The sequence below is a fragment of the Phodopus roborovskii genome, unplaced genomic scaffold (genome assembly GCF_943737965.1).
Source record: "Phodopus roborovskii unplaced genomic scaffold, PHOROB, whole genome shotgun sequence".
Classification (NCBI taxonomy): domain Eukaryota; kingdom Metazoa; phylum Chordata; class Mammalia; order Rodentia; family Cricetidae; genus Phodopus; species Phodopus roborovskii.
The window spans coordinates 20,406,496-20,419,081 of record NW_026125444.1 but is presented as its reverse complement, the minus strand read 5'-3'; the positions used below and the strand labels follow the sequence as shown (position 1 = coordinate 20,419,081).

General features: G+C 35.6%; 1 protein-coding gene across 6 annotated transcripts in view; it reads left to right on the top strand.

Moving 5' to 3' along the window:
- Window positions 1-12,586, top strand: part of Cnot4 (CCR4-NOT transcription complex subunit 4) — a 97,593-nt gene that overhangs the window by 62,322 nt on the left and 22,685 nt on the right. For 4 of the 6 annotated variants that reach the window (XM_051175864.1, XM_051175865.1, XM_051175866.1 and 1 more), the window contains exons 8-10: window positions 533-590; window positions 4,829-5,078; window positions 6,450-6,944. In XM_051175864.1, the coding sequence (XP_051031821.1) occupies window positions 533-590; window positions 4,829-5,078; window positions 6,450-6,944 (803 nt within the window). Of the gene's footprint in view, window positions 1-532; window positions 591-4,828; window positions 5,079-6,449; window positions 6,945-11,596; window positions 12,032-12,586 lie in introns of those variants that run through there. The other 2 variants (XM_051175868.1, XM_051175869.1) reach the window with 1 other exon arrangement.

Sequence of the window (12,586 nt, the reverse complement as noted above, 5' to 3'; positions counted from 1 at the left end):
CTAAGAGCCTGTAGAGAGCATTTCCTCACTGTTTCTTTTTGTCATTTTTCCCTCTCTGTGAGCAGCTGTTTATCTCAGCCTTAAATTCTGGGGCCGGGGCCGGGGCTGGGGCTGGGGCTGGAGAGACTTCCTGCTTTTCCAGAAGTCTTGAGTTCAATTCCCTGCAACCACATGGTGGCTCACAACCATCTATAATGAGATCTGGTGCCCTCTTCCTACATATATATAACACACACACACACACACACACACACACACACACACACACAGTATTCTGCATGTACATACTAAATATTAAAAAGGAAAAGGTTCCAGTTGCTAATTAGAATGTGAGTATGTGGGGAAGAGAAGGTTGAGACCTTCCGTGTACATTTTGAACCCTTAATAAGGTCTTGTGTCAGTGTTTCAAAAACATTGTTTATTCTTACTACTTTGGTGAGGTTTTTTTTTTTTTTTTTTGTCTGTGTTTTGTGTGTATATATGTGTTAGAATGATTTACTCTTCCTTTTACTCAGTTTGTTTTCTTTTACAGCCCCATTGACAAACCTTCAGATTCTCTCAGTATAGGGAATGGTGATAATTCCCAACAGGTAAGATATAGCTAAACTATCTTCCATTTATCTGTTATAATTGAAAGCAAAGTTTGTTCTATGCAAATGAAATTTTCAAACTGAAAAGTACTTTAAATACTGACACAATTAAAAAATACCTTGAGAGACTGACTGCTTTGTTAAATGTATAATATTTAGCTTTCTGCATAGAATGTATAGGATGTAAGTTAGTTCCCCCCCCCTTTTCTTTTTTTTTTTTTTTTTTTTGCTCCATATCCTCTCCAGCATAACCTGTCTCTTGTGTCATTGATTTTAGCCATTCTGACAAGTAGTTATAAGATGGAATCTCGTAATCTTTTTGATTTGCATTTCCCTGATGGCGAATAATAGTGATGTTTCTTTAAATTTATTTATATATTTTGCATCCCAATGAGTTTCCCCTCCCTATTCTCCCATTGCCTTCCCTTATCCATCACCTCCACTCCCCAATCCACTCCTCTGTTTCTGTTCAGAAAAGGGCAGGCCTTCCATGTATTAAGATAGCATGGCATACAAATTGCATTAAGACTAAGCACCTCCCCTTGAATTTAGGGTGGGCAAGGCAACCCAGTATGAAGAGTAAGTTTCCAAGAGTCAGCCAAAGCATTAGGGATAGTCCTGCTTGAATTGTTAGATTCTCACAAATAGACTAAGCTGTACACTGTCACATACATGCAGAGGGCCTAGGACAATCGCTTGCAGGCTCCCTATTGATCCAGACTTTGTGATGAGCCAGATTAGTCCTTCCTCTCTCTTCAGCAGGATTCTTAGAACTTGGGCTAATGTTTGGCTGCATGTTTCTGCATCTGTTTCTATCTGTTACTGTAGATAATTCTCTGTTTAGATATGTGCCCCATTTTTAATTGGATTATTTGGTAGTTAGATGTCTAGTTTCTTATGTTCTTTGTATATTTTAGAGATCAACCCTCTGCTGGATGTGGGGTTGGTGAAGAGCTTTTCCTATTCTGTGGGCTGCCATTTTGTCCTGTTGATGGTGTCCTTTGCCTTACAGAAGCTATTCAGTTTCATGAGGTTCCATTTACTAATTGTCAATCTTAGTGTCTGTGCTACTGGTGTTATGTTCAGGAAGTTGTCTCCTGTGCCAATACATTCAAGTCTATTCCTCACTTTCTGTTCTATTAGTTTCAGAGTAACTGGTTTTATGTTCAAGTCTTTGATCCACTTGGCCTGGAGATCTGTTTACATTCTTCTACATTCTGACATCCAGTTATGCCAGCATCATTTGTTAAAGATGGTTTCTTTTTCACATTGTATAATTTTGGCTTCTTTGTCAAGTTAATCCCTTTTAAATTATCAAAATTACCTTACTATTATACAGTATCATAATGTACCAGTATCCTTCAAGTCGACTATAGTTCCTGGTTGCATTGATTTCTGTTCAGATGGTTTCAGCTAGCTTGCCTTTTGAGTTCTTGCTTTGGAGTTGTTTGCCTGTTTTTTTCCTCTTTGATGGCAAATGTGTTTTTGCTCACTGTACTTTCCTGTAATAACACACACACACACACACACACACACACACACACACACCATTGATATACAGAGACTTGAATGAAACATAAAACTTTGCTGAGCTTATTAGTAAATAAGAAGACATAAAGTCTGCTGTACTAGCTAGGCCTTCACTCATTTTCATGGACAATGTTGAACAGCTCATTGGCTGTAACATTTCAAAGCAAATTGTCATTTGAGGAAAACAGGAGGAAGTTGTTAAGGGAGCATTTACTTATGTTGGCACATGTGACGTCTAGAGGTTGACATGTCTTCCTCAATTGCTATCCCATCTGATTTATAGACATATTTATTTTGGTATGTGTGGGAGTATGCTCACAACCACATCTGTCCTGGGGGATCAACCTTAGGATGGCAGGCTTTTTTTTTTTTTTTTTTTAACCCACTGAGGCATCTTTCTGGCCCCATTCACCATAATTTCTGATTTATTTTCTTATAGTGGGGTCTTTGATTCAGCCTAGAGCTACATGGCTAGCTGAGCTAGCTAGCCATCCCCTGTGGTTCAGCATGTCTTGTTCTCCCCTCACTGGGTTAGGCCTTGTACCTCTACACCTGGCTTTTTATATGAGCACTGAAGATTCAGGTTCTCATATTGTGCAACAAGTACTTTATCTGCTGAGTCATCTCCATGTCCCCCCCAATCCAGGTAAAATAAATATATTTCTAATCTCGTGTGTAAAGAATGTAGAAGAAAAACTGATAAAACTACAATACAGGCTTTTCTAAGTTTTTAGTCACAAATTCTATAAAATAGCTTAAATTTATGCCTTGGTGTATTTTGAGTTGACCTTTTTTTTTTTTTTTTCTTATTTTAATGAGCTAATGGTAATTGGCTGGATGATCTTGCAGAGGACCTAGGTTTAATTCCTGGTACCTATATGGTGGCTTACAAGTCCTACCTGTAGTTCCAGGGGATCCAATACTCTCTTTTGACCTCTGTAGACACCATGAATACATGTGTGCATGTGCATATACACAGGCAAACCATCCATTCACATAAAATAAACCTTAAAATTATTTCTGTTAAAAACAAAGTAGTTACAAGAGGTAATCTTTAGCATATAATCAGTGTTGGTGATTTTTTTTTTTTTTTTTATTTTGAGATAGGGTCTTGTTTACAAGATGGTTTTGTATTTGCTATGTAGCTGAAGCTGGCCTTCAGTTCTTGATTCTTATGTCTAAACCTTCCAAGGGCTGGGCTTGCATAATTACACATCATGCCTAGCTGTTTTTCCAACCCGAGTACTATATTACTTTTCAGATATATCTAAGAATTGTAATATTTTGTACCCATCTTTATATTTTGGTCACATCATGTTTTGATACTGGATTTAGAAAATGCATTTTAGGATTTTTATCAGTTAGAAATTTTATGTCATTCTCTTTTCGTCTTTGAATATATCTCTATTTCTGTTGCCATCTCAAAGTTGTATCTTAATACATTATACTTTTCATAGACAAATGTAAGGCTCCTAAGATCTGAATCTGTACCTCAGGTACTCACGTAAAAGCTGAGCACAATATTATATATTTATAAACCCAGCATTGGTAGGGCACGGTCAGGAGAATTCCGTACACTGCTTAAATAATCTACAAATTTAGTAAGAGACCTAGTCTCAAAAACTAAAGTGGAACATGTATAGGAAGATACCAACCAAGTACATATTTCTGGCTTTTGTATGAACTTATACACATGTGCACTTACTTAAATGAATATACACAATTATGCCAACACCCCCCCACACACACACAGAAACCCTGTAAATACGCTTATAAATTTGAACTGTAATGTTTTTCTATGGCAAGGGATCTGTTTGTTTGTTTGTGACCTTACCCGTACTCGGCAATGGTACAGTTATATTCACAGCTCTATGAAGATTTAAATGCCTTTTACCCCCATGTTGACTTTCCATTAGTTGTATTGAGTTGATCAAACAGCATATATTGGAGTCATCTCAGAATATTTTTTATGTATGAACATTGTTAATATTAAATAAACTTACAATAATCTTAGTCATCCTTTTATTTTCTCAAGACATTTTGTATAAATAGTGCACAGATAGAGGAATGTTACTGTCCCTCAGACCATGGAATTAAATGCCTCAGTATCACAGAATGATTTAGCCTCCTAATAGGCATAAGGGTTTTCTTTTTTCCTTTTGTTTGTTTGATTAGTTGTTTGTTTGTTGTTGTATTTTCCTTTTGATGCAGGGGGTTGAACACAGGTCTTATTCATGGCTATACTCCCAGCCTCCGGAATTATTTTTTTTTAATGATTGTTTGGGAAAAACTTAATTAGATCTTCCTTTATTTTGGTTAAAAACAAAAATACTTAAAATCTTCTAATATGCAGAAGGAGCTATCATTGGAGCCATTTATTGTCTTGCTATCAATTTGAGCATTCCTGATCATTTATCTTTGCCCCTAAAAGTTCTCAGTCTTGAGCAGTTGCTATATAATGAATTCCTAGACTGCAAGGATTTGTGAGGGGATTTGGGGAGTTGTAAAAGAAGATGAGAACACTATTTTTTTTTTTTAAGTACATGTGTAAATTAATGAATTGCTTACTTTTCTGAAATTCCACACTTTGATTAAAAAGTCAGGTGTTCTGGTTTGAAGACCACTGTTAGAGACCATTTATTGCAAATGTTTTAAATTGTGGTTTATTAGGATACAAACTTATCTTGACTTCTTCCTCTTTCTTTTAGATATCTAACAGTGATACGCCTTCACCACCACCTGGTTTATCAAAGTCTAATCCTGTCATCCCCATCAGTTCATCCAATCACAGTGCAAGGTCTCCTTTTGAAGGGGCAGTAACAGAGTCACAGTCATTATTCTCAGACAATTTTCGACACCCCAACCCTATACCAAGTGGGCTTCCTCCTTTTCCCAGCTCTCCACAGACACCCAGTGATTGGCCTACAGCTCCAGAACCACAGAGCCTCTTCACGTCAGGTATGTATTACCTAGTATTAGTAATCAGACTAATGGAATACATTTTGGTTGATACACTTCAGTCTTGTTTTCTTTCAAGTCCCCCTTTTTTAATAAAGTAAATTATTTAAACTACATGGTATTAGATATTGTGTAAGTTGTGTTGTCTAGAAATTACAGTGTTGGAGAGCAGATTCATCTAGAAATCATTACCATATTATCTCAAATAAATACTCACTGCACTGTCTGGGCATAGTGGCACACACCTTAATCCCAGCAGAGGCAGGCCGGATCTCTTGAGTTCTAGTACAGCCAGGGCTACACAGAGAAACTCTTGTCTCAAAACCCAAAGGGTGGAAAAACAAACAAACAAACAAACAAACAAAAAAGTTACTGCTCTGGGAGTAACTTAGGACTCAGCTTTTTAAGTCAGAGTTGTGTTTATGAAATCAAATTTAAGATATTCCCCATATAGTCTAATTGGCGTAAGTAATTTACTTAGTTGTAATAACTAAATTTTGTTCCCTTTCTGCCATTTTATTTTTAAAATTTTTGTTTGGCATGGTTTATATTTGTATGAGAGTTATGCTTTTACTGTTTTATAAATTTATGTTTTAACTGAGATCCACAGCACAATGCCAGCCACTTGCTGAAACTTTGGTGTCTTTTACTACATCCCATTCAGATGAAACTAGACTGAAGAATGATTTTTGTTCTCTTCCTTGAAGAGACATGGCTTTATACATTTGTCTTGCTGGTGTGTTGTGAACGGCCAAGCAGAGCATTTGGGGTTAGAAAGCAGAGAGCACAACATTTTCACCCACTTAAATATTTGTATCATTCTGAAAGATAACATAAATTAACAACCACAATAATAACTGTGATGTAGGTGATTAAAAACATAGACTATAGTGCTCTTAATGACATGTTGGGTTTGATTATGAATGTTTGGATATAACTTGGCTAGCAGAGGAGTTTTTCTGATCAGCTCAATGAATATATCATTAAGGTTTTATTTTTTAAGATTTATTTATTTTATGTGTGAGAGTGCATGTATGACTTTATGACAGATAAGGGTATCAGATTCCACTATAGATGGTTGTTAGCAATCATGTGGTTGCTGGGGCTTGAACTCTCAACCTTCAGAAGAGTAGCCAGTGCTTTTAACCACTGAGTCAACTCTCCAGCCCCTATCAATCCTTTTTTGAATTTAATAATTTAACAATGAAATCACTGCTAGAAATTATGAGGTCCTTTGGAATTAGTGATCTTGCATGTTTGTTTTCTATTGTACTGTGGCATGTTTAACTGGTATAGAGTCTGATGTAGGATGTTTAATGTACACTGTGAAGATAGACTATTTATGCTCATCACTATTTTTCTCCCCAACAGAAACAATCCCAGTATCTTCATCTACAGACTGGCAAGCAGCATTTGGCTTTGGCTCTTCTAAACAGCCAGAGGATGATTTGGGTTTTGATCCCTTTGATGTCACTCGAAAAGCCTTAGCAGACCTGATTGAGAAGGAACTGTCCGTCCAAGATCAACCCTCCCTTTCTCCCACGTCTCTTCAGAACTCCTCCTCACACACTACAACCGCCAAAGGTCCAGGCTCTGGATTCCTACATTCTGCTGCACCGACAAATGCCAACTCTCTTAATAGTACCTTTTCAGTCTTGCCACAGAGGTTCCCTCAATTTCAGCAGCACCGAGCAGTTTATAATTCGTTCGGTTTTCCAGGCCAGGCCCGCTATCCTTGGATGGCCTTTCCACGCAATAGCATCATGCACTTGAACCACACAGCAAACCCCACCTCAAATAGTAATTTCTTGGACTTGAATCTCCCGCCACAGCACAACACAGGTCTGGGAGGGATCCCCATAGCAGGTAGGTTCATTTAAAGCCTCTGAGAATATGTGTATATTCATGTCTTTAGGTTGCTGGGTGGTGAGGGAAGAGCTACTGGGTAACAAGAGTATACAATAGAAGTTTCTATGAAAAACCTTACATCTTTAACCAATTTTTTTTTTTTTTGATTGATTGATGAATGCCTTGTAATATGGAGCTTTATAAGGATGATGGAGTATTATACCTACTTATTGTTTGGAAGCATTGTATTTAATAGGATAGTTATTAGACCTTCAGATGATATGTAAACACAAAAGAAAAAGAAAAATTGGGCTCTGAAATTATAGTGTTTTAAAGGCCAATACCATAGTAAAAATATCTTGTGTTATATTCTAAAAATAAAGTGGTTAAATTTTTTAAAATCAAAATTAATGAGAGCATGAGGGATAAAGCCACTCTGACTGCTATAGCAATTGCTTGTTTTGACTGATACATACATGCATGCATCAAAGCTGTGCCATATGTGCATACAACAATATTTGAGAACTTAAATTATCAATGTCTTATAAGTGTATTAATATATCACAGACATACTTTCTGTGGAAAATTGTTTAGGAGAGATTTTTATCTGTTAGTTGGCTATTTATTTTTAATTTCTGGGAATACTAAATTAGTATGAATAAGGTAATATAAGTTTGATACCAGAGGACTTCTGGTTTTGTACTGCTACCCTTGAAGGTTTCAGAATTTTGGGGTTTTAAGATCCTATATAATAGTTTTAAGTGAAGCATCTTAGAAAGGAATCATTCTGGTTAACTGTTTTCATTTAATTTGGGCTTTACAGATGATGTGATAAAGCTTGCTCCCCTCTGGTTCTCTTCAGGTAGAACAGAATAGTTCTCATTCTGTTGTGTATTTACACAGTTGTTTTCACTCCTTGCCATGGCCTTTAGCCTTTAATGTATGTCATGGCATTGTGTCATTACAGACGTATATAGGTACTCATGCTCTTGTTTGCTAGTTGACAGGTGGACTTAGAAGCATCAATAGTCATTGGTTATATTCCTTTAGAGCCAGCAACATTTCAAGTTCTACATGTAGCTAGGTCTCAGATTGTTGTTATGGGTACAGTGAAGTTCAACAGTTGAAACAGTGAGCTTAATGTTGCACGTGTTCCAGTGCACCTGCTGTAGTGATTTGTACATTTGGTGGGTTCATGATATTGCTCATTGAATTATACGAGGTTGTAGGGAACCCAGAGTAGCATTTTTCAGACCTTTCCTTGTAATATCTATTGTCATTCCTTTTCCTTTTCTTCCATTCAGTATAGCATACTAGAATGTAATTTGTTTGGGTTTGCTTTGTTCCAATAATCTAGAAAGAAGACATTTTATTTCTTGTAGTGTGCCTTTTAGCTGGTTTTAACATTCATAGTTAAGGTCCCCTTAAGTATACCAAACATTTAAAAATCATTTGCTAATTATGATTAACATTTTCAGTTCCTTTATGCCCATGCCTAGGTCATGCGGGGAATGCAAAAGTAGAAAATACAGATGCTATTTCGGGTAGTTGATAGTATACTTGAAGAATTAAAACGAAACTCTTACGGGAAACGTGGCTAACTGTATGTGTGGTCCTGAACTCTGAGAAACAGTGTAGTTAATTATTGTTGGAGAATTTTTTAAAGAAGTAGAAATTGATCTGTAATTTGGTATTTTGAATTTGGGTTAGCAACAAAAGAGAAAGGTCTTTTATGTTGATGTAAACCTCCTGAATAAAGGCATAGAGACAGATGTGTGTGCCATTACAATAAGCAGAACTGTTCTCTATAACTGTCCTCTATAACAAGAGGTGTTCTTTAACTTGTAGGGATGAGATAGGCAAGAAAATGAGGAGCTCTGGTAGAGAAACAGAGTGCACATGATATTGGACTTTGGTTTTAGATTTTACTCTCTTGCCCTTGTTTGACTTACTACGTGTCTATCTTTAATTTACTAGGCTGTCTATATGTTCTTCCAATGTCTGAGGTGTTCTTGTTCATTAGCACTCAGGAACACTTACAGATGTTTTAAACAAGTAGATGTTTTGAATACCAGCAGTGAGGTATCTTTGATTTGTTGAGTGCAGGCCTTTTTGTGTGTGGGTTTTTGTTTTGTTTTGTTTTTGAATCTTTACCTAAAATAGATGATTATTTTTAAATGTAGCATTGAATTATAATTGTATCCTTTGGGATTCCCCCCCTTTGCTTATACTCAGCCACAGAACATTGAAAAAATTTTTCAGAGATGCCAAAAATGAAGTCACCAAGTTTAATTCTGAGTATTGGATTTGCTGTGGGATGGGGATAGTTATTTCAAATTTTCAGTATTTGGCTATGCATTCTTATTTGATATTTAAATGGTGACTTATAACTAAGCTTGTTATTAGTTCCTTTTTGAAGTACTGAAGACTAGAGAAACTTAGTTTTAATTTACAAAAAATAACTAAAGTTGTTAGAGTTACACTAGAGTCTTGTTAGAACTAGTTAGTATTTGACAGATGTCTCAGAATGTGCTAATAAGCCTTAGAATGGGTACAGAATTGTAACTAGATGATTTAGGGTTTTCAGTAACTATTTTAAATGACAAAAGAAAACATCTGAAATGCCTCTAATTTGAAACAGTTTACTAAGGAATTATCTATCTCCCTCAACCACAGATGTATTTGAATTGGATGGCTGCCAGGAACTCATCTTTGCATCCTCTAGTCTGTATCATGGTGCCCTATTCAGCAGAGCTGTTAATGCTTCACAGCAGAGACCACACACTGTTTGTGGGGCCTCCTAATTCTATTGTAGGAAGGGAAGGAACATATACTTACTCTTCAGCTGTATAGAGAAAATAGGGTCCTGATCTATAGGAACAAATCAGAGGTGGCAGCCACCATGTTGTGCAGATGCTTTGTCTGTTTACTACATATTTGCATTTAGACCTGTTTGTTTTTATTTGTTTCCATGAACTATAAAAACTCTGATTTATCTGAAACCTATCATGGGCAGAACAGTTGCCAGAGGTGTGACAGAGATTCAGCTTCCATTCTTTTGTCTTACTGAAAATATTTTTGTGCTTTAAATTGGTTATTTCCTTTAGAACTGAAGTATTTGCAGCAGGGTTTTCTGGGCTTGTATATCTGGTTTGCTAAGTCCAGCAGATAAGTGAAATATTCCTGTTAAGCAATTTTGATTAGTAAGTAGGTAGAAGGGATTCATTTAGGGGTTTAGTTCCTTCATTTTAGGATTGTCATAATGTATTCCATCAGTCTTAAGTAATTTAAGGCTGCATACATGTTCAGTTAGTAGTAAGCTAGGGTCACAGCCCAGATCTCAGAATCAGTGTGGAAGTGGTATCGCCATGCGACACTGATGCTCCCTTTCACAACTGAAGGCCACTGGCATGCGCTTCAACTTGGCTTTCTCCCCATAATTGACGTTTGCTCTCATGTACTCACAATCCTCTTGTTTTGCATTAGCAGTATTTCTTCATGAGACAAATTGGCCCAGCTTAGGAGTATGATCCATAAATACACAGAAAGTGGAATGATGCTTATTAACTGGAGCAGTCAGTCTCTTGCGTAGGTCCATATTAGTACTGATGTTCTCACCAAGAAGTGGAGTTTAAATTTGCTTTGATACAGCCTCCCACTATGTACTTGAGGGTATAAGAGAGTATGCTAATTGAAATAACCTGTTCTATGGATTGAACAACTTCTTTCTGCAGTTTGTCAGTTAAGCTGTCTTTCCAAATGTAATTTTGCAGATTTATTTTTTGCTAAAATTCTTATGTTTTTTATTACATAATGCTAAAACTTATTTGGAAAAAAAAATAGTTTAAGTCTGTAAGCAGTGTTTCAAGGTATTACTCAAAAATATTTGAAATTGTTTAGGCTTTGGATTTTTCATGTTTTTGTTAATTCAAATTTACTTATAAGACATTTTTCTTTAAATTTTGTTTTGATAGTAATTATTTTCACAGTGACTATTGAGTTTTGTGTCATGCATAAAGTGTAGTGAAATAATTATCAATTATAATTAGAACTGGTATCATTCATGTGTAGTTTTCTGACTAGAAGTAGTCATCATACTTTTCAGTCAATTGGATCATTGAACTGTTAATATTTACTATTTTCTAATTACCTCAAAAGTACATGGTAAATTTCAGATGCTATATGTTAATTCAGTCAATTAATATTTGTATCTAGTATTTCTTCTTTTTCCTAATATATGACTTACGCCTTTGGAACATGGATTTATAATTTTCTTCTTTTAAAATCAGTTTTCTGTCCTGTAAGTCAAGTCTTAATTATTTTTTCCAAACTAGTACTTACCGCTAAGGAATGTCTATATAAGGGTCCAATTGGCTTGGAAAAGAATGGCTTTCCTGGTCTTTAATCTTTTCTTTCTTTTTATTTATTTTTGGTGGTGCATTTGTAATCTAAATCTATTATGTTTGATTTTACCTTAAGATAAGGGTGTGTTTAGTTTACTTTTAAGGTACTCAATACTTTAAAATTCATGTCTTGTTTCACACCCAGATTCCAACCATTAAGCATGTATTTTATATATGTATCAATATTCCAAATACTGAAGTCATTTTTAAAGGGACTGTTAACAAATCTAGTCACCCGTAACTAGACCATGACTGACTTTTCCACAGGGGAAGAAGAGGTGAAGGTTTCGACCATGCCACTGTCAGCCTCTTCCCATTCATTACAACAAGGACAGCAGCCTACAAGTCTCCACACTACTGTGGCCTGACAAGAGAACTGAAAGGAGAGGATTAGACTCTGGGTGCTTGCATGGGCAACTGGATTTTTGCATGATTCCTTTCTGATTTTGCATTTAATGTATACACCCAAAAGAGCCAATATAAACGTTCCTCATGCCTACAACTAGCTTGTACCTCATAGTTGCTAAAGTATTCATTAGGCCTTTAACATAATTTATTAGCATAATAATTTTGGCATTGTTTCTCATGAGTGATACTATTTTTAACTCATACAAATAAACTTATAGCACTAATTAAGATCCCAAAGGAGATTAGCTAGACCTGTTCTTATTCTATTATTGGAAATATACAAAAGAAATGCTAGTTCTTTGTTTTTTTGTTGTGAAAAAAAAATGATAAGATTCTAATCTACTCCTGAAATTTTTGAAAACTTAATGCTTTTGTTTGTGAAAAAAATATGATAATATTCTAGTCTACTCCTGAAATTTTTGAAACCTTAAGATAATGTCTATTGCATTCTTTGAATTCTTGAAAAGAAAGAATACATATAAAACAAAACTGGTGGTGTCATTTAATGCTCAGAAGGATGTTGTCAGCCATTGTTTTTAGTTTCCTAGATTTATATCATATTATGCATTACATGTAAAGAAACTGTTTTGTTCTTCATTTGCACATTTGCACTTTTATTTTTGAATGGTTGTTAATTATACATAGATGGTTAAAAGGTAATTATTATGGCCTAAATGCAATATAATCTCTTTTCTAATGCACTGCCTAGTATACCAGGAAATGCCTCAAAAACAGAATTTCAACTTGTAGTTGATTTATTAGAAACTTGAACATGGGTAAACATTGTATGTAAGTAGTAGCCATAGTATAACATTTTTATTGGGCAAACAGTAGTTCAGTGAGATCTGT